This window comes from Enoplosus armatus, chromosome 4 (genome assembly GCF_043641665.1).
Source record: "Enoplosus armatus isolate fEnoArm2 chromosome 4, fEnoArm2.hap1, whole genome shotgun sequence".
Lineage (NCBI taxonomy): Eukaryota > Metazoa > Chordata > Actinopteri > Centrarchiformes > Enoplosidae > Enoplosus > Enoplosus armatus.
Genome location: NC_092183.1, coordinates 12,734,528 through 12,761,620, shown reverse-complemented (window position 1 = coordinate 12,761,620; position 27,093 = coordinate 12,734,528). Strand labels below are relative to the sequence as shown.

General features: G+C 40.4%; 2 protein-coding genes across 5 annotated transcripts in view; one reads left to right on the top strand and one right to left on the bottom strand.

Moving 5' to 3' along the window:
* Nucleotides 1–14,996, top strand: part of LOC139283942 (netrin receptor UNC5C-like) — a 172,683-nt gene extending 157,687 nt beyond the window's left edge. The window contains exons 11-18 of the mRNA XM_070904049.1: nucleotides 211–346; nucleotides 980–1,067; nucleotides 3,834–4,002; nucleotides 6,516–6,749; nucleotides 9,815–9,964; nucleotides 10,070–10,234; nucleotides 12,904–13,082; nucleotides 14,834–14,996. Of these exons, the coding sequence (XP_070760150.1) occupies nucleotides 211–346; nucleotides 980–1,067; nucleotides 3,834–4,002; nucleotides 6,516–6,749; nucleotides 9,815–9,964; nucleotides 10,070–10,234; nucleotides 12,904–13,082; nucleotides 14,834–14,996 (1,284 nt within the window). The remainder of the gene's footprint in view (nucleotides 1–210; nucleotides 347–979; nucleotides 1,068–3,833; nucleotides 4,003–6,515; nucleotides 6,750–9,814; nucleotides 9,965–10,069; nucleotides 10,235–12,903; nucleotides 13,083–14,833) is intronic.
* A 6,111-nt stretch (nucleotides 14,997–21,107) lies between these two features.
* Nucleotides 21,108–26,266, bottom strand: bmpr1ba (bone morphogenetic protein receptor, type IBa). 4 transcript variants are annotated; one of them, XM_070904050.1, is made up of 11 exons: nucleotides 26,112–26,266; nucleotides 25,701–25,800; nucleotides 25,025–25,209; nucleotides 24,804–24,829; nucleotides 24,096–24,192; nucleotides 23,762–23,900; nucleotides 23,296–23,488; nucleotides 22,024–22,321; nucleotides 21,654–21,829; nucleotides 21,320–21,450; nucleotides 21,108–21,233 (listed from the first exon to the last, which is right to left on the bottom strand). In XM_070904050.1, exons 1-11 carry the CDS (start codon nucleotides 26,255–26,257, stop codon nucleotides 21,108–21,110), a joined length of 1,617 nt encoding a protein of 538 aa, XP_070760151.1. In that variant the 5' UTR covers nucleotides 26,258–26,266. The 4 variants fall into 4 exon arrangements, with proteins under 4 accessions (XP_070760151.1, XP_070760154.1, XP_070760152.1 ...); XM_070904053.1 differs by lacking the exon at nucleotides 24,804–24,829 and adding an exon at nucleotides 24,583–24,590 and having other exon boundaries at nucleotides 24,096–24,175; nucleotides 25,107–25,209; XM_070904051.1 differs by lacking the exon at nucleotides 24,804–24,829 and having other exon boundaries at nucleotides 25,107–25,209.
* Between the last annotated feature and the right edge of the window lie 827 nt (nucleotides 26,267–27,093).

Below are 27,093 nucleotides of genomic sequence, written 5' to 3'. Positions count from 1 at the left end.
TCCATTTAAACTCTTCTTATGTCATAGAGGTTAAATAGCATTAATGTGATTTTTAAGGTGAATGCATTGATAACTGCATTGCCCAGCCAAACCAGACATTGATTCATCATTATGTTTTATCTGCCATTTAATGCCTCCAGACTTCCAGTTGATCCAGTCTCGGCTGAACAGCTTCATACCCAGTTCTGACTGTAGTCTTTTGATTCTTAGGTAACTCAGTCTCTGTTGGATAACAGCGACACCATGAACCTGCGCAACCAGAGCTTGGCCCGAACACGGGACCCTTCCTGTACCGCTCACGGATCCTTCAACAACCAGGGAGGACACCTCATTGTACCCAACTCTGGTGAGCCTTCTACACACACTGAACAGCTAATCATAAATCTGGTTACTATTAATGATGAAGCAATGACCAGCAGTCGTCACTTTCATGTCATGAAATATGGTGTTATGTTTACATTAATTAATAATAATGCATTACATTAACTGATATAAATATTAAGAATGTCATAAAAGTTGATACTGATTTAAGGATTATAGATTTGAATAAAAACAAATATTTTATGTGGTCACTTTTTTGTACAGGAAATGTAAGTGCCTCTAGCTACTACTGAACAATCGACATACTACAAAAACAGCCTTGGGATGTTCTCTGGTTACCTAGTTTTAAAAAAAAAAGACTTTGGATTTTAAAGCAGTGGGCAGGCAAAAACAATGAATAATGTAACCTGCTGATAGGAAGCAGCTCTCAGAAGCTGTAAAACACTACAGCATGATTCACTTGATGATATATTTAAGAGAAAGTTTTACACGGGTCGCCTTTAAGAAATGATTATTCAATAATTAATCATAATGATAAAGTGATAAAGGGTTACTCATTCAATAATTCAGTTGTGCATGGTGAAATTAATAAATCTAGTGATGATTCTCATTATTTCTGCCTCCATCCATCCTGCCTCCTCTGTCCTCCCTCCTGCAGGCGTGAGTTTGTTGGTTCCAGCAGGTGCTGTTCCTCAGGGTAGGGTGTATGAGATGTATGTGACTGTGCACAGGAAGGACAGCTTGAGGTAAGTTTTGTCTCTCTCTCTCTCCCTCAGTTTTTCCTCTCCGTGGCTCTTTTTTTCTCTCTGTGTTTTGTTCCCTGTTGTCCCCATTTTTCTCTTCATCTCTGCATCTCCCTCTATGTTCTTTTTGTTTCTTTGTTTTTCTCTTTGTCTGTACTTCTCCGTCTTTCTCCTGGGCAGCGGGCTTCTCAGACTTGTTTGTATGGTTGCGTGGGGAGGCTTTCACAGTTTGACATGGGCTTTGGATGCACAGCAAGGGATGAATCATTATTATTTATAGAGTATGGTGCCTCTATGCACACCGTCTTTTGGTGATTCATTCAGCAGAGGTCAGTTAATACCATAGATTTCCTATATTAGTGCCAGAATTAAAATTGCTAAGTAGCAGAGTTTGGGAGATTATAAGGGAATATTTTACACATGAATTATCACCTACTTAACATTATAATCTGTACAGTAATCCACAGAATTTACATAGTTAAGCAATGTTTTACAAATGTTAGAATCAGTGCCATTACCCAAATGCAGAGTTCATAATACTCATTATTCAAAGATGTGTTAAACTAATGTTGACTTCACTGCGACCAACACATTTATTTTCACTTCACGCCATGTTATAGATCCAAAAAACAAACATTCAGCTTTTGAAAGCATATGCAAAGAGATCGCAGTTTCCACAGTAACTAACAGATTAGTGGTTATTTTTGGGATTATTGTAATCCTGTTACATGTGCCATAATCCTTTACTCCCAAACCCTGTGCATGAGTGAGGTAAAGCTGTCTGTGGGACATGAGAGACAAGGGAGAACATTTCTGTATTCCAGCTGTTGTTTACAAATTTCCTTGATGCAAATTTGGGTAAATTATCAGCACTCTGTTTTGAAAGTTGACACAGTTCACACAGTTGTCTACATGCATACAAATGGAAAGGGATGTCAATATATATATATTTCATACTGTCAACATCTAAGAGAGAAAGAGATGATTTCAGTCAGTGATCTCTTGATCAGTCAGTGAAATAATGTCTTTTTTAAAGTCATTCATTTATGTTGGAGACATGTTGTTTCTCTTTGTCCTTTCTCTCTCTTCCCACAAACACAGATAAACCATTTATTACAATAGCAAGTCGTAAATTTGAAATTCAACTGTAGAGCCAAACACTTTCTCATGTACTTCTAGTGGTATATAGCCAATGCAGCTAGTTATGTTTTAATTTGGTTTTCAGATATCCGTGTCTGAGATTTCTGCCTCCACACCAATACAATGGAGGTGAATGAGGTTTTTTTGTAATAAAAAAAAAAAAGAATGAACAACAACATCTCTTTTAAGAAGCAGTGTCCCGGTTCCACACCACACTACAAACGAAATTCTCTTTTCCTTCATAGTATTGGTCGTGGCTAAACGATGTTCAGAAACCGCAATCTCAAAAACTAAAATCAAAAGTATCTGCATGGCTGGATACCACAAGACGCAAGTGAGGAAATATGTTCTTTAATAATTTGGGTGAACAAACTCTTCACAGCCTCGACAAAACCTGAGCTTCAGGACACTTTTTACAGTTTGATTGATGAATTCTGTCTCATGCGTCCATTCTAGCTTCTCTCCGATCAATAGCAGTCAATAAGAATTAGGCCCCCTGCAGTGCGCTTCAGTATTTCTAAGAGTCAAACCTCTTTCTGTCCTCTGTCTTTATCTCAGTCAATAGCTGGCTAGAAAAAAAATCACATAGCTACATTGACTTCCCTCAGCAACACTTGGCAAGCCAGAATCATGTGGTTAAGCTCATTAAGATCTAACCCTCCGGTGTGTGTTTTCCCACATGCACAGCTTAAAACATCTATTTTCTCTCTTTGTATGATAAGAGATACATAACTTAACAACTGATAATAGCACAGTAATTCATTAAGGGGCAACCTCTGCATTGGGTAAGTCAAAGGGTGCTATTACAGTTTGAGTTATATTGTTTTTATCTGTTATCTTCTGCTACTCATGTGAACCCTTCATGAGTCAATAATGAGCTCCAGCAGCTGAATCGATAATACTGCTAAGGATTAGAGCCCCCCTGATACAAGGTGGGCTGAAATAAAAAAGAAAAGAAAAGAAGAAATCACTGTTAAATTTTTAGATCCATCTCCTCTACCCATACGGGCTCTTTCCCAGTCAATACATATCTTCAGCAACATGAGGGAAGAAAATGACTGGATAACAGATTACACAGGAGAGACAGACATTCACATGTTTTTTCATATTATTTAAGAATGTGGTTTTACTTTGTATAATGTCACATTCACTCACAGTAGGAGAGCCTGTAGTATTCTGTTGCTGTACTGTAACATACATTACTTAGCAGGTGCTTGAGGGTCCAATACTTGAATTTATTGTAAAAAGCAGGAGAGCCTGTGGCATTTATTTTCTGCCCATGAACTGTGAGCTTCTGACTCCAGCTGAGGCCCAACTGAAGCCCTGCTGACTCCACTAATCATCCTCTGATTGAATTTGTGCTGCTCTGATCTGTTTTGTTCTCTGATGCTCTCATCTACTCTAAGCTAGTCTGTCTAACCTCTAACACAACCTGTCCACCTGTCGTCTTTATTATGCCAGCTGAGTTTTTCCATATATGACCATTAAGACAAAATAACACAGACCAGGAGCGAAATCAATACAGCTTTCTGCAGTGGACGCTCACACTTACTAGTGGCCAACAGTGCAGACCTCCTGTCACTCTCTTCTGAAGAATAATTTTACCTCGGTGTTATCTGTCTTTTCCAGGCCCCCGGTAGAGGACATCCAGACGGTGCTGAGCCCAGTGGTGAGTTGTGGACCTCCAGGAGCCTTACTGACCAGACCAGTGATCCTCACCATCCACCACTGCGCTGACAACGTCCACGAAGACTGGCTCATACAGCTGAAGAACCAACTGGCCATGGGAGAGTGGGAGGTGAGTGTTCAACACTGCATCCTCTGTGTTTGTGCGTACTGTGTATGTTGTTCTTTTTTTTGGCGAGCTATAATGTGCAACTTTTGAATTCCACTTTGTTGCCAACGAATAGTGATAAACATACATTTAGATATATATATATATATATATATATATATATATATATATATATATAAACACAAACATGTCCACATACAGCAGCTAAGTAATCCAAATATGAAGAAGTCTGTCCATAACATGCTTACACAAAACAATCACGCACCTGCGCACAGTCACTGCCAGATTATTAATACACCGTCATGACACAGTATGACTCACGCAGCATATATACACACATGCGTGCACACATACATTATCTTCGCCCCCCAGAAGAATAGCTTGCATTAAGCACACACACATGCAGCGAGGGAGGGAGAGGAAAAGAAAGGAAAGGAGAGAAAATTCAGTAAACATAAAGTGCCTACAGGCTAGTAGACAAGCAGGGGGTTGAAGACTCCTATCAGAAGCAATTTGTTATGCTCCTGCCGTCGTCCTCTTCTCTCATCTTTCTTCTTATGTTTCTATCCCTCCTTTTTTTTTCTACCCTTCTCTCTCTCCCTCCTCCCATGTCTCTCAGCGTGAAGTCTCTACCTCAGCAATCTGTTTTTTGTGCGCGTGCGACTGCGTATTTAAGCGTGTATGCCTGTTTCTGTATCCGTGTGCGTGTATGAGTGCGTGTGTGTATCCTTGTGTGTGGGTGTGGGTGATAAGGCTGTCTTGCAGCATCACTGTGTCTACAAGGCCCCCGTATGCTGTCTTCTGTTGCTTATCACAGCTCAACACAATGTCTCTGCACAATTAGCCATGCATAAGATTCTGTGTGTGTGTGTGTGTGTGTGTATGTGTGTGAGAGAGAGAGAGAGAGGGAGAGAGACAGAAGGGGTTGGGTGCAGAGTGGGTAAAGACGAGAAAAATGAAAAGTGGAATTTCATCAGGAAGTCGATTTGTTTTTCTCTTATTGCAGTAGAACATCCATTTCCCATCAGAAAGTTTTCCCCAAAACAGGGAGAGGAAGGTAATTGAATTCCCCTCACATCAGGGGGGGAGCAGCCACGGTTGTGATTACCAGTAATAACAGATTCATACCATATTGCTTTCCTACCTCTTTGTATTGATTTGGCTCGCTCATCTGCAGGAAACACAACTCCACGTGAACTGTGAGTCAAAACTCAATATTTGTATCACACGTGCGCGTGGAACAGATCCATGCGCATACGTACGCAAACATGGATACGTGCGCAGCTAATTGAAGATTCAGGACTTACATAAAAGGATCATGCTGAGCCTGTACATCCTCATTCAACCCAAAGAGCAATATAGATTTACCATAGCTCGGGCTGTGACAGAGAGCTGTAGAGATGATATGAGCTACAGCCAGCAGATAATCACAGTGGGATTGGACACACTTCCCAGACGACGGCTCCAAACAAGTGTTATCATTCTCCTAATGGACACCTTGATTTACTTTCAGAAGTCATATGTACCATCAGACTAACAAGAGGAGTCACACACTGTTTATTGACTTATTAAAAAGATCTACAAGCCAAAATGATTCAAACTCAACATTTACAGTTGGGCTTTCTGTTGCTTGACAAATGATTTCTATAGAGTTAGCACAGGTCTACACACATCAGTACTGGCATCGCATTGAAGAATGCCTGTTTATATGCATCAGTTAGAGACCGCAACCTGCTTACTCAGGGGTTGTTTGCATTAGTGGAAATGGCTCCAAATGCTGCCGTTGTGTTATGTTAACAGGCAAACTGTGGCTTAATGCCCGTAAATTCTCAAATAAAGCCACTATTCAAATAATGCCCAGGTCTCACTAAAAGCAGTCTGTACGAACAAATAAATGCTGTTCCCAAATAATGGGGGAAAAAAACAAAATTACCTGGACTGTGGCTCACTTTGTTAATTCACAATTTCCACAGTTTCTCTATCAGCACAAGAACATAGTTACGTCGTACTCATCGCTATGTTGACCATAGTTGCTTAAATGCTGTTGTTTCTTTAATACTGATTCTACATTGACATTTTTTTCCTAAATGTTGATGAAATCCAGCATTTCCTGTAAGTGTTTCACAATGCAAACCTTCCAGGAAAGGTAGGGAATATGCCTATGAACCCCTGGATGGAGTTTTAATGGGACACAGATTGAGGAAATGTTTGCTTTGACAGCAGCACATTGTTGCTGCAAATGGGACCAGATCAAAAGAAAGGCAGGCTACTTACTTAACTTACTAATATATATGATAATGTACTTATAATAAAGCAGTGATTGGAAATAATGTTTTTGAATGCAGTCTGTCTTGAATAAAGCCCTAGCTCTCTCTTCAGTTGAGATGAGTAAATGCTCATATGGTAAATTCAGAACTTACAATATGGCAAGCCTCAGCCCCCCATCATAGACCCAGCATGACACTCTGAAAGTCTAAAATGGTGTGTGACTTTGTGTGCGTGTGTGATTCCTACAGGATGTGGTTGTAGTGGGAGAGGAAAACTTCACCACCCCCTGCTATGTGCAGATGGACTCGGAGGCATGTCACATCCTCACAGAGACACTGGGGACTTACTGCCTGGTGGGCCAGTCAGTCTGCAAGGCAGCCGCCAAGAGGCTCAAACTGGCTGTGTTTGGACCCGTCTCCTGCACAACTTTGGACTATCACATCAGGGTCTATTGTCTGGACGACACACAGGATGCACTCAAGGTAAAGTGTTGAAACTAAATCAATCAAACCCAATAATTATTTTGTTCAGTTGCTTTTTAAGAGACTTAGTCCATTGAATTAACCTGTATGTGTATGGACATATAATATACAGTGTGCACAGTTGCCAAGTTTGTCCAGTGTCTTGAATAACAGTGAAGGGAGGGAAGAGCTGTGTGATATTATGCGCTGAGTGCTTTGTTGTGTTCCTTTAGTCCTGGGAGGGATTTTTGTTCTCTCGTGGACTCGTGGCTTAAACTGTTACCTGGTAATTTGCATTTGAAATAAAATATATTATAGCTTGAATAGAAGTGATTGTCTAGAGTCATAAATAGAATTTTTTTTTCACCTCTAGTCTTCTGGAAATGAGCTGAGAAGCGGTAAACAAAACAGGGTCAAGCAATGTCAAAATAACGATGCTTTGGAATTTAAACAAATTCAAAGCACTGGAGGGACCATCTGATATGGGAGATTAACATTGGTAATTTATGCATGCAGTGATAAGTCAAGTGTCAGTGTGGCACATAGCCACGCACACGCTCACGCAAACATCGACGCACACTCAGTTTTAACATTTCAAACAAGCAATTGTGGCTTGAAAACAAAGTTCAGAGGTGGACTTTTTAATGATGGAGACTTTGTGTTGTATAATTGATCGGTTGGCGTTTCAAAGGGGAAGTCTCTGCTGTATATCTACAGTAGAGCTGGCGGGTAGGAAGATGATGGGAAGGAGGAATTGATTATTTTGGAAAGGTTGTAGGAGGCGCAGAAGTCATACTGATAACTTATTCTTCCATCAGAAAATAAATATTGTGTGTATGTGTGTGTTGATTTGTTCATTTCAGTGTGTGTGCGCAGTTCAAGAGCCTGTAAATATGTTGATGTTATCAATATGTGTGTTCACCATTATGCATGCCGGTGTGTCTGTAGGGCACAGATACTTTCTTTGTATTTTCTTGGTGTGGGATTTGTTGATATACAGAAGTCAATTTAAAAAGGATGAGCAAAAATCCCCACGGTACTGTGTATGCCATGTATTATTATCAACTGCAGCACAGCAAAGTAAAATGTGCTGCTTCCTTTGGTTCACAAAATGGACCAAGACATCAAATGGACCTTCCCCCCATTTGATGAAATCTACGATGCTACATTCAAACAAAAACCGATGTTAAGTCCTGAGCAGTGGTATTGGCAGTGTGTATTTTACACCTAGGCCTTCCCTGCTATCAATTAAACCAATTAAACCGCTTTTGAATAACCTCACCATGACACTAGGGCTATAGGCTATTGTCACTCAACTTAATCACCCCATATTCACAGTGACAGCAACCTTTATTGAGTGGAATAAAGTAATTTAACACAAGGCTCAACACCTATGAGAATTCCGATACACTAATTGCGGAGACATGAATACATGGTGACTGAAACCATCAAGGATGTACTACTATTACCCAGTAATAGTAGACAGGATGCTGCATCACATATAGATATCGCATATAGCCCAAATGAAAAAAAAAAGAGGGAGAGAAACGTGACTTTCTCGTGGTCTTTAAACCGGTTCCATATCTGGGCAAGGATGTTGTCCAAAATGTTGCTGTGGAGTTTCTGGTACCTCTCCCTGAGCTTGGCCTCTCCGTGTGCTTGGCGCACCGGTTTCGTGCACAGTAGACTCATAAATCTCACCAAATCACCCTCTTTCCCTCTCAGTCACAAAACTCGTCCACTCTTGCCAGACGGAATTGTACATCGAGTGTTTTGTTCTGCAGTATTCCAAAAAACACATCTGAATACTCAAAAATCACATGAGAAGTGGAAAGCAAAAAACAGCAATGTATAAATAAAATCGTACAAGCCCTCACCTTAACTTTAGCCTGCACCCCATTTAGTCCAGATGCTGTAACGGCAGCGCCATCAAAGCACTGTGCCACAACTTTAGCCAGACATTCGTGCTCCTCCAGGAATCTGATAATGAGAGCAGCAATGTCATCATCCCACTTGCCACTAGTTACATTGTCAAATCTGGGAAGCCTCTGCTTGACATCAGTGTCTGTCACACAACGGAGCGTCAGTGCCAGCTGGGCTGCAGTACTCACATCTGTAGTTTCGTTCACCATACCTGTGACAAAAGGTGCTTTATTGTTCTCCTCACCCATCACCTTGGCTATAGCACTAATCAGGTCATTTTGTATTTTGCCTGAAGTCCCAGTAAACACTTTGTTAGTGGAAAGGTGGTAATGCAAGTCTTTGTCGTGCTCGGCCAGAAAGGAAAGAAGCTCTCGACATAGTTACCCCTGTATGTGGACTCCTTGCTTTCATCTTGTCCCCTAAATGAGAGCTCTTGTTTACCCAGACAGATGACACTATCACTTCTTTTCAGTATTTCCCGATTTTTCTTTGCTTTTTCGTTGTGGAGCCCTGTTTCCCTTAGCATTTGTTCATTGAGTTGTAGATCCAGTCGGGTGTCTGTGAACGTTTTCAACAGCACCGTTGCTTGCGAGTGCTTTGACATGCTAGCAAAAAGTAATGGGGTAATGGAAAAAATCTTAAATAATCAGAATGCAGTTTACTTCTCTGTGTATTATTTTCAAAAGTAATATCAAAAGTAAATGATGCATTGAGGCCATCTTCTAAAGCCAATAGAAGTAATTTGATTTTACTGTTTTACATTACAGATATGCTTCATTTCCCACATCTCACAACAGCAGTACTTTGACTGGTTGTGCATTATTAATCAAGGTTTTTATGGAGCATCTTAATGTCTCGCTTCAGTTCAGTGCAGTTAGCAGAGCCAAGCTTTGCTTAAATCCAGGGAATACAGCTACTGAGATTTGTGCTGATATCTTAATGAAAACTTTGATGTGTTTTAAGTGTTTCATGGTGCCGTGTACTTCAAGGCAACATCCAAGGCGGCATTGTCTGCAGTAATTATGCTTAAGATGAATTAAAGGCTTTCTAAAATCTCCAATGCTGTATGAAAAATAAATGGTTCAGTGAGCGAGATTAAGTAGAAGCAAACTTGAGGAGGAAGTTTAAAGTAGTCATTGTTTTTTTTGTGGGGTTTTCTGCAGGAGGTTCTTCAGATGGAGACCCAGATGGGAGGGAAGCTTCTGGATGAGCCAAAGACTCTGAACTTTAAGGACAGCACACACAATCTGAGACTGTCGATCCACGACGTGCCACACACACACTGGAAGAGCAAACTCCTTGCAAAGTATCAGGTGAGAGGAAAATACACATACATATACGCTTAAAGGCATTTTACAAGGTACCCAAATATATATATATAATATAATACATGTGCATATTGTTTGTGCTTTTTCTAGGAGATCCCATTCTACCAGGTGTGGAGTGGCAGCCAGAGAACTCTTCACTGCACCTTCACCCTGGAGAGACTGAGCTCAGCCACCACAGAGATCAGCTGCAAACTGTGTGTGCGGCAGGTGGAAGGAGAGGGACAGATCTTTCAGCTCAGCAACACATTGGAGGAGGTACGTTAGTGGAAATCTGCATGCACACAGCAAAGCAGACACCCTGTTTATTGGTTATTGCCTTCATGTAACTGCGGAAGACAACTTTAACTCACACCGGCAGAGGGCAGGACACTGAGGGATAAAACAATACATACTAAAAAGAAGATGAACACAGTCACACTCACACACAGAGAGGGGTTCCTTCTACATCCTTCTCCTAACTTCTGACTTCTACATTTCCGTACTAAAGGTCCTAAAGTCACTAAGTTTCACTCTGACAAAGAAATCAGACAGTCAGGGTTCCTGCTATGGTTCTGTGACTCTGTTCAATCATTCATACTGGGGCTAGAGGTCGCATAACACGAGTGGAATAACTCGTCTTTGATTTTGCTTGGCCATGTAACCGCAAAGTCACTGAATGTGTGTATCTCTGCATGTGTGTGTCCGTGTGTGAACAGTTTTGGTCGAAGGTCAGACAGTTCTTTTGGAATGTCACTGCTTTGAATTCTCCCATGGTGTTCATGGGTGATAGCGTTGCACTTTAGAATTTTTTAACCCCTGTTTCACCAGGTAAGTTGACATAGAGTCGATCTTTTACTGCATATAGAGGAGCAGTTGCAGGCGCAGGTAGGGTTACATATATTTTGTATTTCTCAAGTAGTGGTCACTAAACAAGAGAATGACGGTCACCGTCTGTAACCTACAACAAATGTGTCCAGTGGGGTTTTGAGTTGCTGCTCGTCAGAGCTGTATAATAGTTTCAAGATATCAGCAGTTAACGGAACCGATCATAATGCACAGAAAATGTTAACGTCCAAGCATATTGCCTACACTCAAAATGGAAGCTGTCCAGGGTTATGCACTGTAGCGCGACTGATAATTATCAGATTTTTGAGGTCAATATGGATATCAATATTTGAAAGTTTAAAACAGCTGATTACAATATATTGGGCGATATTTATCTTACAACAAATAAATAGTTAGTACCCGAAACATAAATCATTTTGATCAGGATTCCTTACATTTTTTTTATTTTGTGACAAATCTATGTCCTGAGCGGGACATTTTACAGTTGAAAAATAAACCTGTTTGTGCTCCTCGGTGGAAAGACTATGTAAAATGTTAAATGGACTGCACTTATATGGCACTTGTCTACCTTAACAGACAAAGAGCTTCACAATTTTCCTCTCACTCACACACTGATGGCGATGGCCCAATGGGGACATCGTTTCTAAACTTTCTCAAACATACTTTTTTGCATTTCTGTGCTGCAGTTTCTTGTTACTTATCAGAACAGATACAGATACCACTTTAATATATTTGTGATAATGTGCACATCTTCCTCCAACCCAAAGCATTTCTGTTTACAAATGCCGACAATTAGCATGTTTTACTTTTGACCTCAACTGAAGAAGCAGCCAGAATAGTAATAGTAATTCAAATACAGCCACATTAGTGATTTAGTAGGTACATTTTCTTTCATGTTTTGCCAGCGAGTCTAATGGGGTCAGAATCACTTCTCACTCATGACTTGCCTGTAAAGTGCAGATCCAGTTAAAGAAGTTGCGATGATTCGCCTTTATGTCTTTTCACATGCAGTTATTAAACTGTCAGAGCTTCAAAATCAAACAGGGAAAGAAAGCATAGTACAAATGTCCCATCCTGCATTTTTCCTGCACTGCCTAATGTGATTCTCTACGTACTTCATTATGCCTTCTGCCAAATAAAAACAAAACAAACAGCCTTTCGGGGGAGCAGAGTTGTGGTTGTGTAACAAGCACACAGTCAGAATTCGCACAGTGTGACAGTTTTGTCATAACATTAAATATTTTGTTAAGTGATCAGTTTTAATCCATTTTTAATATGCCATACCTAGTCTTACAAAATAATTACTATGATCACATGGGATGTTTGGCAAGTATGGTAATTAGAGCTGAATAGCTAAAGAAATATTCAGTGAGTCTCTCTGTGTATGTGTTAAATAAAATGCTGTAGACAATCAACCAGCCAGCAGTGTCCTACATGTTGAACAATGGAAAGTAAAGCAGGTTTAAAGCATTTATTATTTCAACAGAGATGTCCCTTTGCATCAATCATTCAATCTCCAGCAGCAGAGAGCTTTCTGCTGTAAATTGGGGCTAAGTAGACGCAGTAAATAGTAATCATTCACATCAACAGTGGCAGTTGTTGTTTCCCTCTGCCAAGCCACATTCATTAGACCGCTGCCTCCTTTCAGCCCAGGAGTGGCAGATTAATGGGATGAAGGTTTAGAAAGAGATCGAGAGAGAGAGAGAGAGAGAGAGAGAGAGAGAGAGAGAGAGTGTGTGTGTGTGCTTGGAAGCAGATCTTTGTGTTTGGTTCACTCTTTTATTAATTAGGAGACTTATCTTTAATTGGTCACATTGAAGACAAGCAGAGAGACGAGCAGAATCTTTGTCAGAAGGACCATGATAGTGACGTATCTGAGATAGAAATATGATGGATTTAACTTTGGTCCATAAGGCTTTCTAGTATATTGTTGATAGATCCATCCCTGTTCTCCTGTGTCTCTCCTGCAGAAGTTACACTGTACACAACAACATGCACAAACTTAATGTCTCCATGAATTCAACTTTTCAAAACATTTGAAATAACTAGTCATTTTTTCCTCAAACCAGCAATTGACCAGTTTCTTTCTATCTTTCCAGGAGGTCCAGTGCATAGACACGTCCCTGATGGACCCTGCCAGTAACATCACAACCTTAGTGGGGCCCAATGCCTTCCGCATTCCTTTATCTATCAGACAGAAGCTGTGTGGCAGTCTAGATGCACCACAGACCAGAGGCAACGACTGGAGGATGCTGGCCCACAAACTCAACCTTGCCAGGTAACACACACGCACACATTTTTCATAATTTATTTGTATGCTTCCCTTAGGCGTTTTTCTTGGTTTTTAACATTATTTAGACAGACAATAGGATGGCAGCTCATCAAGGAGGCCTGTCTCACCTCTTCAACATCAGAAGAAAAACTCAATTTCTGTGAATTCAATTCCCAGATGTGTGACTCGATGATTCAGTCTGGAGATTCATTTCCAAGCAGCTGCCGAAGCAAAAGCAGATATTGAGAGGATAATTGGACACAAGTGCACCTCATTGTCCCAACAGGCAGCCGGCTCATGATGTAGTTTGTTAATGTGGGCACCAAATATTCCCGATATGTGGGTGAAAAATGGACAGCTAGCCAAATTGTTGTTTACTTCCGCATTTCCGCTAAAAGCCACTCTTCAAAAAGGGGCATGATAAAATGATCTAACAAGGAAATACCATCTTTTGTCCGCTCCTGTAGACGTCATGTCTGCTCGACTTCAAAGTATGACTCATGCTTTGCCGTCGCAGCCATCTCTCCTCACATAACTCTCATACTCATGTATATGTAAACAGTGAAACCTGAGCTGCACACACTTCCACGCAAACAAACAAACATCACATTTTGAACATTTTGTTCTATTGTACTGAGACATTAACAAAAGGCGGATCTCCGCTTTTGAGTTCACTTAACAGCAGGATACCCTTTTTCACATACTGCAGACAGACAAGTAAGAAAGAAGGTGGTGAAAATAGCTTATTAGATGTTTTGAGTGAGAGAAAGTATGAAAAAAGAGGAGAAACTGCCGAGGAGTGATGTACACGCCTGTGGTTGTGTTTAAACTGGAGAGTGCCAACAGTACAATCACAGGATTTACAGAGGAACAGAAAGTCTCATTTTTATCCCCATGGGACTCAAATCTGATGGCTTTTCCACTCATTGGGATCCTTGTCACAGATGGCTCAGCGTTAGACTTTTCCTCTGCAACCATTGTGTACTTGAGTCTCGACAGCTTTAGTATTTACCGTTACTATGAAAAGTGTTGTCTGTGGACTTCAAAATGAATTTATTTTTCTTGTTTGTTTGAAACGATTTGAACTGAACATACATAATGGCTAATTTTCTAGAATAGGTTCACCTGCCACTTTTGATTTTGTCCGTCACTCATTACATTTCATATCATGTGATATTCAGGACTTCATCAAGGATGTTTCTTTCGAGGTAGTTCTTATTCTGTGTGTCTTGCTGTATTGTCAGATATCAGGTGCTCTCCATTTGCTTAAACAAGATAAGTCCTCAAGAGAGCAGTCACTGCAGGTAGAAGAATTTAAAGCATTAGTAATTACTAAAATAAAAAGGGATGATGTGTCACCATGGCACTGCAATATGGGAAAGTAGAAATGGTTCAAACAAGATTTAAAAAAAAGTTTTTTTCAAGGTGATTATGTCATCACTCGAGTCTGTTTCAAACTGGAAGTTTGGATATGAGACTTGGACTGATGTATATCGTTCATCTCAGAGTTGAAGATGTTTTTTATCATTATTATTAATTATTGATGTGATAATTCTCCCAGATAACTGAGATTTGGCTCCCGTTTTAATTGGTTGCTGCAGCCTGTGGCCTTTAGTATAATGTTGTTGTTTCATATAGTGAGTTTGATGCCTGAAGACGTTCTTTGACCAAAACGTTGTATCTCTTAGAAACTTAGAGAGAATCAAACCATATATGTTGTGAAATACTTTCCGTATCTTTTGTCCCTCATCATTCAGGTACCTGAACTACTTTGCCACCAAGTCCAGTCCGACAGGTGTGATCCTGGATCTCTGGGAGGCCCAGCACTTCCCTGATGGAGACCTAAATGAATTGGCCGCTGTGCTGGAAGAGATGGGTCGCCATGACAGTAACCTCGCCTCCATGACAACAGAACACTGACAAAGCAACGTGGTTATGACAATAACATGACAATAACAGAACTCTGGAGATGATTACACGTGAATTCTCTACGGTTGATACTGCAGCAAGGGCGATGAACGAATTAGATGCGAGCAAAAGGAAAGCCATCATCATGGTGATTGAGCACCAATACCATGGTAATCATGCCGACATGGTAATGGACAGAACGAGAAAGTGCTCGAGCCAGTGCTGGAACTATGTGTGTATGTTTGTGTGTTTATTTGAGCAACGTTGCAGTGTCGTTTGTGACCGAAGGAGAGATAACCCATCCTACAACACAAACAGTGTCTATCAGGAACAAACAAAACATACACACGCCTAAAAAAAAGAAAAAAAAAAAGACCTTGTCTAGTGTAACACTAGTTGTTCTCTTGCTGTTACTTTATACTGAACAAAGAGAAGCAGAGAAAGGAAAAAAGCAACAGAGGTACTGACCTTGAAAACCTTGAAACAGAATCATAAAGGGAGAGAAGCTAAACAGAGTGGGAGAAGTGAGGAAAAAGAGAGTGACTTAGAGACAAGACTCTTTAGTGAGACAAGAGTAAACGGAGAAAAGCTAAACTGATTATAAAAGGAAGGGAGGATGTAAACATAAAATGATGGAAGAAGCCGCAGGTGATCATCTGTAAGAACAGGATGGAAAATGGATAATGAGAGAGGGGAGATAAGCCGCTCTTCTCTTGTGAGCCTTGTGAGCTGTACGTGTTTGCCAGTACAGTTTGTTGTCTTTATATCGTTTCCTAGGGAACGCTCTATGTATTCTGCTGTCCATATGTGTGGATCATTTCCTGCTAACAGAATTTGCTACACAGTGACTGTCAATCAAGGATCCTGATCAGAAACAAGCCTGAGCCCAACGGGTTTCCCTTTTTGGCTGACATAAGTTTAAATTTGTGTTATATCGTGCATCCAGTTTGTGGATTTCCTCCAAAATGCATGAAGATATTGAAATCATCCAGGTCAGAGGAAATGTAGGAGTACTAAGTCAAAGGCAACTGAACATGCTGTCCACTTGCCTTTTTACTTGTGCCGCTAATTTTCTTAAAGAGGCCAATCCAAAGATGATTACACTCCTGATGATTGCAAGTAAATCCGTATTTCTTTTGTCATTTTTAATATGGTTGTGACAGACTTGTGAAATTGTCTGTTTTGAGGTATATGTAAGATTGCACTTATGATAAACAGACTGTCAGCTATCCATTCTCATGCACAGTATACTACAGTACAGTATACTAATGTATTTGTTTTAAAGGAGTCAGCATTTACTAATTTTAAAATTGTATATATTTTTGTCCAGGAAAACAATTTCTGCATAAGCAAACAGCAAAACTGTTTCAGCACCTATCAGAGGTTCATCGTGAAGCATTGAAACACTGATCTTTAAGCTACAAATGCATCTCAAACTAAAATTAAGTGTCAGCATGTTATCTGTAGTAATGCTTCTGCTCTATTCCTCCCCAAAGAGGAGTCACTTGGTGATGCAGGGCGGGGAATTCCAGCCATGGCTACCACATCTGGTTAACCGCAACCTCAAATCCAGGAGTCTCTCTGATGGACTGCTGGGGCTTGTTTCTGGACAGGGTCCAACTCAGAGAAAAGAGAGACAAAGCAAAAAGGGATGAACTAAAAGTGAAAACACAATTGTTTTTAAATACAGTAATATACAAAGTACCATAGTATTATGTGATAGTGAATTAAATACAGCTGATATCATTCATTTCCGCTAAATGTACCCAATATACAGATTTTATCAATCATATTTTAATTTACTAAAATATATATAGCCTTCATATATATATATATATATTTCTTTTATATTGTCGGTGTCCCATCTTCACAGGATGTCAGACGTGTTATCTGCCGTCAGGCCACATGTGATCACCACCATGACTTTGCTGGTCACCAGCACCATCCAGTGGCTTTTGAAGAATAACAGCATTTACGTTTTTTTTGTTTGTTTTTTTTGATCGCCTGAAACGTGTAAATACATGATTATCATGTTTATTCTAATGACCTTGTATTAGCATAATATTTTTTGTTCATTGGTCATTGTTGTGTTGTTTTCATTAACATTTTTTATTTTTTTCCATTTTAATATTTTTAGGTGGGGGGATAAAATCTGTAACACATCAGTTAGTTGCCCTTTATCTAATGTTCTGTCAACAACTTACATTCCAACTCATGGTGTATTTGTTGAAAAAGTTGCGATTTAGAGCTCCAAGTCAAGATACCAACTAAAGGGGCCTATGTTAAATGAAGTGTAATATATTTGTGTTTTGCAGAACAGCGTTGAGAACCAAGGCTGGCTTTTACATGTATGCACTGACTCAGGTCAACAGTGTCTGATGGAAAAAGGTGCAGCTCCAACAAGCCAGCTTTGAGGACAGACAAACAGCCTTATTTTTAGTGGCTTTAGTGACAACGTGAACATTCAGTTAAAAGGAAATACATGTAAAATATTCAACAAACTGGAGTTAAGATATTTCTGCTCGTAACTACGGAGAGACGCCATATGAAACTGAACATCCGATATGTAGTGGAGATGCTGCAGAGGACATTGTAAAGGAATCCAAGCAGGCTGACAAACAAAGGCTGAGTTAACACCGGCGCAAAAGGTCAGATCTTTACCTCTTCATGACAGATTTCATCTTGTGGTTGTCCACACAGGAGGAAACCTTGAGAGATTGATTTTTCACATTGATTTTTCTTTCTTTGAAATATGCGAGTTAAAAATCTGACCTCTTGTATCGATGTAAAACCAGACGTAGTGGACACGGAGGCCTCAAAGTGAAGTATGTTTTCATTTCGGACAGTCTTGTGTGGTTTGTGGTTTTAATGACAGAGCGGACGTTTTGTATGTTTTCAAATGTAACTGCTGATGTCAGATGTGAGGAAATCAAAGGGAAGAGTTGTGTAAAATTTTGAGGATAAAAAGCCTAAAACATCAAGTCATCCATTCAGTTTGTTTCAGAACAAAGTATGAACCCAAAGGTCATGACAGTGTCTTTCATACAACGTAATCATCAACATCTCCTATTAACTCAAATGCAGAATACAAGATCAAATTCTAACCAATGAAGCGTGCGCAAAGGAACAATCGGTTAAGAAATGAAAGTTACAAGTTACTGTGTAACTTCACCCGAAATCTGATCCTTGTCATGTTCCACGTCTACAGTTTACCAGCAGGATAGACTGTTTGTTAATGGAGTAGACTGAAACGGGGAGTTTTCATACGAGGAGAGCAAATGTAGGCCTCCAGAAGGTGATCCTTCGTGATGTGAGAATGAAGAAAGTAGTGTTAAGATATCAAAGTATGTAAAAATATTTTCTATCCACAGTATGTACAGTTGTGTACTGTCAGCTATATTTGGCAAATTTGAGAATATAAAAAAGAGCAGTACAGTTAGATACTAGTTTGTATGTTTCAAGTTTTTTTTATTTAAGTTTCTTTCCTTTTTTGTAAAAGCAGTGTCTACTATGCAAACTTGGCATTGGTTATCATGATAGAAGTCTATAACTAGAGCTGTGCTTGTAAGTGCATTTTTATTTTACTATCAGGGGTGATTTGATTTGATTAGTGCGGGGTAGTGTTGGTCCATTTTTGCTAATTCTGGCACGCTTCATGAATCTTGCTCAATCTGAATGCTCGCCTCTCTATCTCCTCTAATTGTTTTCTGTACAAAGTGTAAGAAAGAATTTTTAAGACAATTAATAAATTATATTTATAAGCAACGCTGAAAATGTGTAGTGCATATGGTGGCTCATTTCTACAGAACTACATTTCTCACATGTTGTACTATTACAGCTTGTACTGTCATGCAATTTTGTAACCATGAATATATACATTTGGTTTACAGTACTTTGATTTTATTTCTGTGAAAGTCATATTTGCAGGTTCCAGACTCAATAAGTAGTTGGATAAAGTACCCTGAAGAGGAGGAAATTGAAACAGAAAATGCTTGTGGTGTCACTGTTTAACATGCTGTGTGCTCTGCAGCACCGGTGGGTTGTAATGAGGCATGCCGGGGTTTTTTTTTTTTAAAGAAATATGGAGAGCATGCCTTAACAGTAAGGGGCATTGCCAAGTGACTTGTTAGTATGCACCTCATTCAGCCACCACAAACTGTGCATCAGCCATGTGGATGAGTGAATCACTTTATTGGGGGAATGTTCAACCTTTTTACTGAATAAAAACACCACTTTTCTCTCACAGAAAACTACAGTAGTTACAGATTAAATAAGGCACAACACCAAAGAGGAAAGAAAGGGCATTTAAAACACAACAAATCTGCCACGGTGTCGGAGCATCCCATTATTTTAGTCAGCAGAGACCTGAAAAAACTAATTGAACTGAAAGAAAGTTTATCATGGATTTTACAAATGGACAAAAAAAAAGCTAAAAATGAATGGATTAGTGCCCTTTGAGGCACTGCTGTGATGGCAGACCACTGTGGAAGACCTAACAGTCTGCTAACTGTGATGATGAAAGGTGTCCAGATTTACCTTGAGAACCATTTCATACTGAGGCAGTAAGGCTGTTTAAGCTTCTTAATACTTGGCTGCTGCGATGTGAGAATTTGAATTAGTGGAGAAACTCGCCGGATGGAAGCCAGATGATGGGTTTTTTTAATGACTCCGCTGCCGTTTGATTTCAGTGTGGCAGCTGCAAATGCTTTACTATGGTGAGACAGTCGAACATGTACTTTTCATTTACATGTATGAGGCGGCCTGGTCGACAGGAAAAAGTGACCTTGTGATGTCCACAGGGTAATTCTGGTGGTGCGATAGTTTGGGGATGTCCGGGGGTGTTTTCTAGAACCAGTCTGTTTTTCAACAATACTGTGTGTCTTGTGTCTTAAGTAAAGGCTTCTGCTCCAGCTGCCTAAAACACACATATTCATCATCAGCCTAGTTACGGGAGCCACTCTGTATTACCTGTAGTGACTAAACGATAGCAGCACCCCCCCATGACAACGACTTGTGGTACCCCTAAACTAACACAGGCACAATTCCACACATTTATAATAGATCACTACATCATCAAGCAAGCAGTCACCACTACAGTTAGTCTATAACAGTGTCTGATTGCCTCCCTGTAATTGCTGTGGAGCACCTACAGGTGGCGCAGCTCTGATTCAGTCGCCCCTTTACTGTAAAGCCCCCCCCCCCCTCCTCACGCAGGTTTTTATTTATTGGAGGGCAAGGAAACACAGAGGCATGTAGAGCCTCAATCCAGAATTTATTTGGACATAGAAACTTTATTTTTCACATATAGTCTTAAAGAGTTTGAGTTTTTACAAGGAAAGTACGCTTTTGCAACTTTCATATCCCATCACAACTCAAAGATACAGGTATGCCTTTTCTTCAGTGTCTACAAACGTTACCAGCGTAAACAAAACTTTTAAAGCCTCAAAGTACACTTTTTTTTTTGTCCGTCACATAGTGTCATTGGAACCAAAAGCAGTCAATTTAAGAGTGACAAAAGTGTGTTCAATCCAATTACAACATAAAGGCAGTAGTGGGGTGACAGTGTTTTGAAAGGAGGCGTCATGCTGCAATAACAGACTGCCTTAAAGCACATCCTTTCCCTTCTATCAATCGGACCTTCATCTACAGGTAGTGTAGCTTTCACAGAAAGCAGTGATATATAGTATTCCACTCGCTGGTCAGTAGCTTGTCTGCGTATCTCTGCAGCTACAGTGCCAAGTCAAACTCAATCTCTTTCTCCAAGGCCTTTTGAAGCATGTGAACAGGAACGGGAACCTGGTTTTAGAGTCCTCACACTAGTCTGAAATGAAAATGTCTCATCTTCTCTGATGGACAGAACAGGGCCACACAGGGCCTGATTGTGTTTAATTAAGTTTTAGTTAACCACTGTAGTCCTGTAATACTTTTTTCAAGGGGGGACTTGGATTGCAGAGTTCTGGGCATCTGGACTCAAAGTTTGTGATCCTTCGATCTCCAAGTGATGATCTTGCTTCCCGTCCTGCGTCCTTTTCCCAGGACAAAGGGTTGTGCGGCCTGGACCAGAGCCAGCGTGACTGTTAATGCCCTTTCTTTGTGTGTGAGCACACGCCTGGCAGCGCCCGCTCACAGCTTGATGTCCTGTGATTCTGACATCTTGGCAAGTGTCTTTTTGACCCGTAGAGCTGTGAGGCGGGAGGCTGGGTTGTGGGCCCAGCATTCTGTCATCAGCTTCCCCATCTGTCTCAAACACTGAGGAGATACAGATTTATGTTAGGGAGGCCATTCGTTTGAGCGTGTATATGTGACATATTATTTGATTTTCTTTTTTTTTTTACCTCATCGCTGGTCCATCGATTAGGAAAGGATGGTCGCAGTCTCTTGATGCAGACCACCTCTCTCATGTCTTCATATGAAGGGTCTGTAGGAACTAACTCATGGTACGGCAACTGGTACTCTTCAAGGATCCCTGAAAACAAACCGTTACAGAAGAAACACCCTCTGTTAATGTGTTGTTTGATAAATTCTGTCTAACTTAAAAGTTTAAAATCCGTACTGCATAGCCATCAACACAGTACAGGTTTAAGTTTTAGTGGCTGTCCTGCTTTTAGAAGGTGTTTGTGTCAAAAAAACATACATAACACACATAAAAAGTATATTTACTGTATTTACCTCCCGAGACACAACGGCGAGCGATCTCCCAGAGAATGAGCCCAAAGCTGTACATGTCGGCCATGATGTATGACTGAAAGTGGCTTCTGTTCAGAGTCTCGTCCAGAACCTCCGGAGGCATGTAGCGCTTTGTACCGACTCTAGTGTTGGGAGGGATGTCTACCTCATTGGTGTCACTGCAGAATCAGAGATCAAAGCAACAATTTTAAATTAAATATTAACTAGCTGTGCACATTACTGAATTTGGAATAATATAAATTCAAAATACTTTGATTTATGACCAAACAGAGCTTAAATTCAGCAAGACATGGATTGAAATTTAAGAACTGAAGAGGAATATTTCATCAGCACGTGTCCCTAACGCACTCACCTGATGAACTTGACTGCCAGTCCTAGGTCAGCTATACAGCAGGTCCCATTTCTTTTCACCAGTATGTTCTTGCTCTTCAGATCCCGGTGGGCAATGGCAGGTTTGCCCTGGGTGCCAAAGATCTCGGTGTGGAGGTGACAAAGGCCCGACACAGAGGAGTAGGCCAGTCGCAGCATGGCTTTATTGTCTAGAGTGGTTGATTTGAGGTAGTCGTACAAAGAGCCATTTTCATGGTAGTCGGTGATAAGGTAGAGTTGGGTCCAGGAGCCGGTTCCTTTAATATCAGCAGCTATGAAACCTTTGAATGCAGGGAAGAGACAAGGAGTTTAACAGGCAGGGAGTTTCAGAGAGGTCAAGGTACCAGTTTCTCCACGTCACTGGCTGCATTTGACCCTAATTCTGTCTTCTGTAAACTTAACTGTTCCACTTGTGTGCTTTTAAACTTCACTGTGAAGATGAATCCCTTAGACTCAATCACAGAAGTAGAGCAGAACAGAAAAGTTTGATTTCTCATTGATCTTTTTTTTTCTCCTAAACTTGTTTTGCACATGCATGCTGTGCTGAAAGGTGAATGGAAATTACTTTTGAAAGTAACTAGTCTAAATCATCAGTATGAAAAGTTTAACTTTCTTTTTTAGGAATCTGTACTGTAGCATTGATTCACCTTGTTTAACATATTACTTTTGGCAATTGCCTGATTTGGTGTATTCAATGACATCAAGATTACAGATCCTTGTGCTAAATTTAAAACAAAACGTAGTATCGACTGTGGACTGTAGCATTATGCACTGCAGCATTCAGTCTGTCCTCTAGTTTACTGGCAAGTGATCTTTTGCCCCTCCACTTAATTACTATGCATCTTGTGGTGTTTAATTATGCAAGCTTTGGTTTGCAGTCTGTTGTTGTCTACTTTATAATTTGTTGTGGTGTATGGTCTCTTGGCTATAATTGATCTGTTTTGGCACTGAGTGCAGTGTGGTGCAGAATAGTTAAGAATGGACACAGTCCAACTCCAACTATGGCGTGCTTTTATTCTCACTTTGTTTTTGTTTTGTTTTTTACATTTTGCTATAAACCTCATCCGTATATCCATCCAAACCCAATTCATCCGTCCATTAGTCGATCATTCAGGATCGTTTAGGATTACTGCTAATATATTAGAAAGACTTATGTATCATCTGTCCATTAAAATCTCAATGGAGCACAAAGAGTTTACTTGGAAACAGAGACTAGAAATTAGGAACAAGGGAGGGGGGATGACACCAGTCTTACCCAGTATGTTCTCATGTCTCATTAGGACGGTCTGGTAAATCTCAGTCTCTCTAAACCAACTGGCCTCCTCGGTGGTGAAGAAGACTTTAACAGCCACTTTTTCTCCCCTCCATCTGCCCATCCACACCTCTCCATACCTCCCCTTGCCTATCTGCTTCACCATCTGGATCTGCTTGGCTATCGTTCTCTGCACCTGAGGAGGAGCAGCAAAAGAAGGAAAAGGGTCGGGTTAGGTTTAGATGTGTTTTGCTTTGTGTTTCAACACATTTAGCTCCTTATGTCTTAGAACTTTTCCCAAGTAAAACATCCATAAAAACAAACACTCCAATCTTATGGTAGGTATCAAATTAACCACCATTATCTCTCCGCATACTTCCTATATGGAAATACATGAGACAAAATCTAATAGGATGCCCTAATGCGCGCATATAAGGGATGGTGTTTAGCTGCAATATGAGTATCTCACCAATAGAGGGAGCCCTGAGCCTGAGCCAGAGCTTTGTGACTGCTCTATCAGGTCCTTCAGAGACTCTCCAGGGGGAATGTAGGTCTCATCCTGCTCCAGACCAATACTGTACCGAGGACGAGACTCCTGACGCTTATACCTTTAAAAACACAGAATTATTCAGCATACCCTCTTATAAATGAAAAGTACCATGCACACAAGTACCAGAGGGAATACAAACTTCAAAAAATGTTTATGTGTATTATAATCTTTGGGTCTTTACATAGTGTAAACTGTGGCAAGAAGTGAGAATGAATCTGGATGTGTGTGTGTTTGATGGTCACATGTAATTTACCTGAAGTAGCAGAAGACAATAATGGCAGCCAGTATGATGCTGCACACAGTGACTGAGATCAACAAGGCCATGTGGTGGATCTTTCCATCCACGTAGACTAGAGAGGACGAAGAGGTGACAGAACAACAGTAAGATGGAATATAAAGGGACATGACACAAGCCATTAAATATGACATTCGTCTTCTCCTTGCTCCCACTCTTTGTGTCAATGTCCACAACATGATGAGTGTGCAACAACTGGACATTCCTGAGAAAAATGCTTGGATTCGTTTTCTGCTCAAGAAACTTAAGCTGAAATAAAAAATAAAATCAAAACCTCTGATACCCCTTATAGAAAAAAGAAAAAAAGAAAACATGGGGAGGAAATAGAGAAAATTATCCCACAAAATCAGTCATCCTCACAAGTCACTTGAAAGAACCTGTGTACAGTAAATCAAGTACAAATCATATTTCACTCATCAATTTTTCATTTACTTCTGGCACACACACTTTTCCCTCAGGGCCACAGTCAACAGCGAGAGGAAGCCCTCAGCCTAGTCAATGAATTCTCTTCCTGATCCCCTATGATAGGGTTTCAGATTGATGACTCTGCCCTCGGTGTCTGCTGTGGCTTGTGATTTCCCTGGGAATCTAGGCTTACTGTCTCTCAAATACACAAAAGGACACTCGCACTCACACATGGAGTATAGAGTTGTACACAGTAGAGACCTCGGTATTCTCTCGACACCCAGCAGCTTTGGCGAGCTGCAGGACAGTTTGACAGTAACTCCCACCGTCTGCCCCGCTTTAGCCGTCTTTGACTCCCTGACAATGTCATGATGTCTCTATCTCTGAATCCTGTGTGCTGTTACACTATCGGTCACAGGTCTTGGCCCTGTCTATATCATTGTCACTGCCACACTGTCACTGTCACCTGCCAACTGGAGAACAAGTGACTCTTAAAAAAATCTTTCTTGTGTTTCATGGGCAAGAAAGAGTTGTGGAGGGATGAGGGTAGATGGGTAAACTCACGAGGTGGCTTGAGCGGCGGCAGTGTAGGATGCAGGTTTTTGTTACAGTAATCTTGGTCTGTACAGCACTCTAGCGATCTCCTTTGACGTGAGTTCCCCGTATCCTGGAAGACAGCAAAGTGATTTTTTAATACTTTCTGTGTTCAGTTGTTGATTAAGTCATGGCTAAAACAATTAACTGATTAGAGATATTCAGCAATTTTGACAATTGATTCATCGACTAAGTCATTGTGCGGATGTGCTTCTTTTTCTCTGTTTTGTGTAATATGATATTGAAAATCTTTGGATTTTAGATGGTTGGAAATTGGAAATCGAAATTGTGATGTATCTTTATCTAATATGTCATAGGCTAAACTATGTATCTGTTAATCAAAAAAATCAAGAGATTAATCAGCAATGAAAGTACGTCATATAATGGGGCTCATAAATAGAGTACACTGTATGAATGTTCCACTTTATTCACTCATTTGTGATTATTTCTATCTAAATTAAGTTAGAATCAAAATTTTGTGAAGAACTGACACAAAAGATGTAAAGGAAATGGTTACAAAAGGGAGAGGTTATGTGGACTGTAATGTGAAGGTCATCTACTCACCCTACACTGAAACTCTGATCCAACCAGCCCCAGGCAACCTGCAGTCTGGACCGGTACCCCTCCCTCCTCCTCCACCATGGTAAAACAGTAGCCATCCGTCCTGAAAAACAAGGTTTTAGCTACAGTAAGTAAAGCAAGCACTAACAGAACGTTATGAAAAACGTCATCACCGTCATCATCATCAACACCGTGTGTGAATGCATGATCACAGGTGTTTGTACTGTTTGTGTTCAAATCCCTGCCAAACCTTTACTGCCGTTATTATTTCAGATTTCAGGACAGTTGAGATAGCCGGCAGTAATTTAATACTGCGTGAGTATATGTGTGAATGTCGGTGTTTGTGAGTGAATGTTTAATTATATGCATGTGTATAACATTTGTTTTTTTGTTTCTCCACTCCACTTTAAGTACCTGCATGTATTGTTGGTTGAATCTTCGGGGCAGTGGTGATAACAGTGACACCACAGTAGTCTTTGGGAGGACGAAGCAGGAGCTGCGCTGCCACTAGTCTCCTTCCCACTCTCCACTGCCTCCTTGCTGGATGCTCTTAGCAGCATACTGTCCAATATATTGCCTATGAAACAGGCAAAATGAGAAAAACAAGAGAAATTTAGTTGGGAGAGAGACAAGTTGAAATCACATTCATGAATCATTAATAATACATTTTTGCAGAAGAAAGAGCACAAACACTGCCAGAGTCAGGGATTGCACTATTAATACCATCAAATGTATGGACTCATGCTGCTAGAGGGTGTTTAGAATAGAGAAATATCTATAATATCAAGTGTTTGCAGTAACACGGCCAGACTTAGAGGTTGTGAAGTTTCCTGAGTGGAAAAAAGTTATATTAAGATTAAGAAAAAAATGTTTGAGTGTCACATGTCAGAAAGAGCAAGGTGGTGCATCACGTATTTGATTTTAGGAGAAATATGCTCAAACATAATCAAAAAAGAAACTGTGAGCTTGTTCAGGCAGACTTTTCAATGTGCGCTGATCTAACACACCCTTTGCAATGAGGCGCTATTAGACTGTCAGGGCAGTTTGCTTTGATGCACTGCTTATTAGCAACCACTGCTGTTACACTGCAAACACTTCTACTGCTGTTCATGTAGCATTTCAGGAGCAAGCTTGTACTACTTTAACATGTTAACTGTGAGTCAGTGTTTTGGCTTTGTTGAGGTTGCGAGGCCACTGATCTGCTCTCTCACAGATCTCCTTTGCATTTTGTAAATTAATTGTGCTCTTCTGGCAAATGCATAATGACACGTTTATTGCTGTAGTTTTTGTGCGATTTTATTACTGCTGCTGCTTCTGCCGTTTATAGTGCATTTCGTGAGCCCAGCTTCCACCTGTATGTTCCAAAGTTCCCCTGGGGGAGAAGTTTAATATCTCC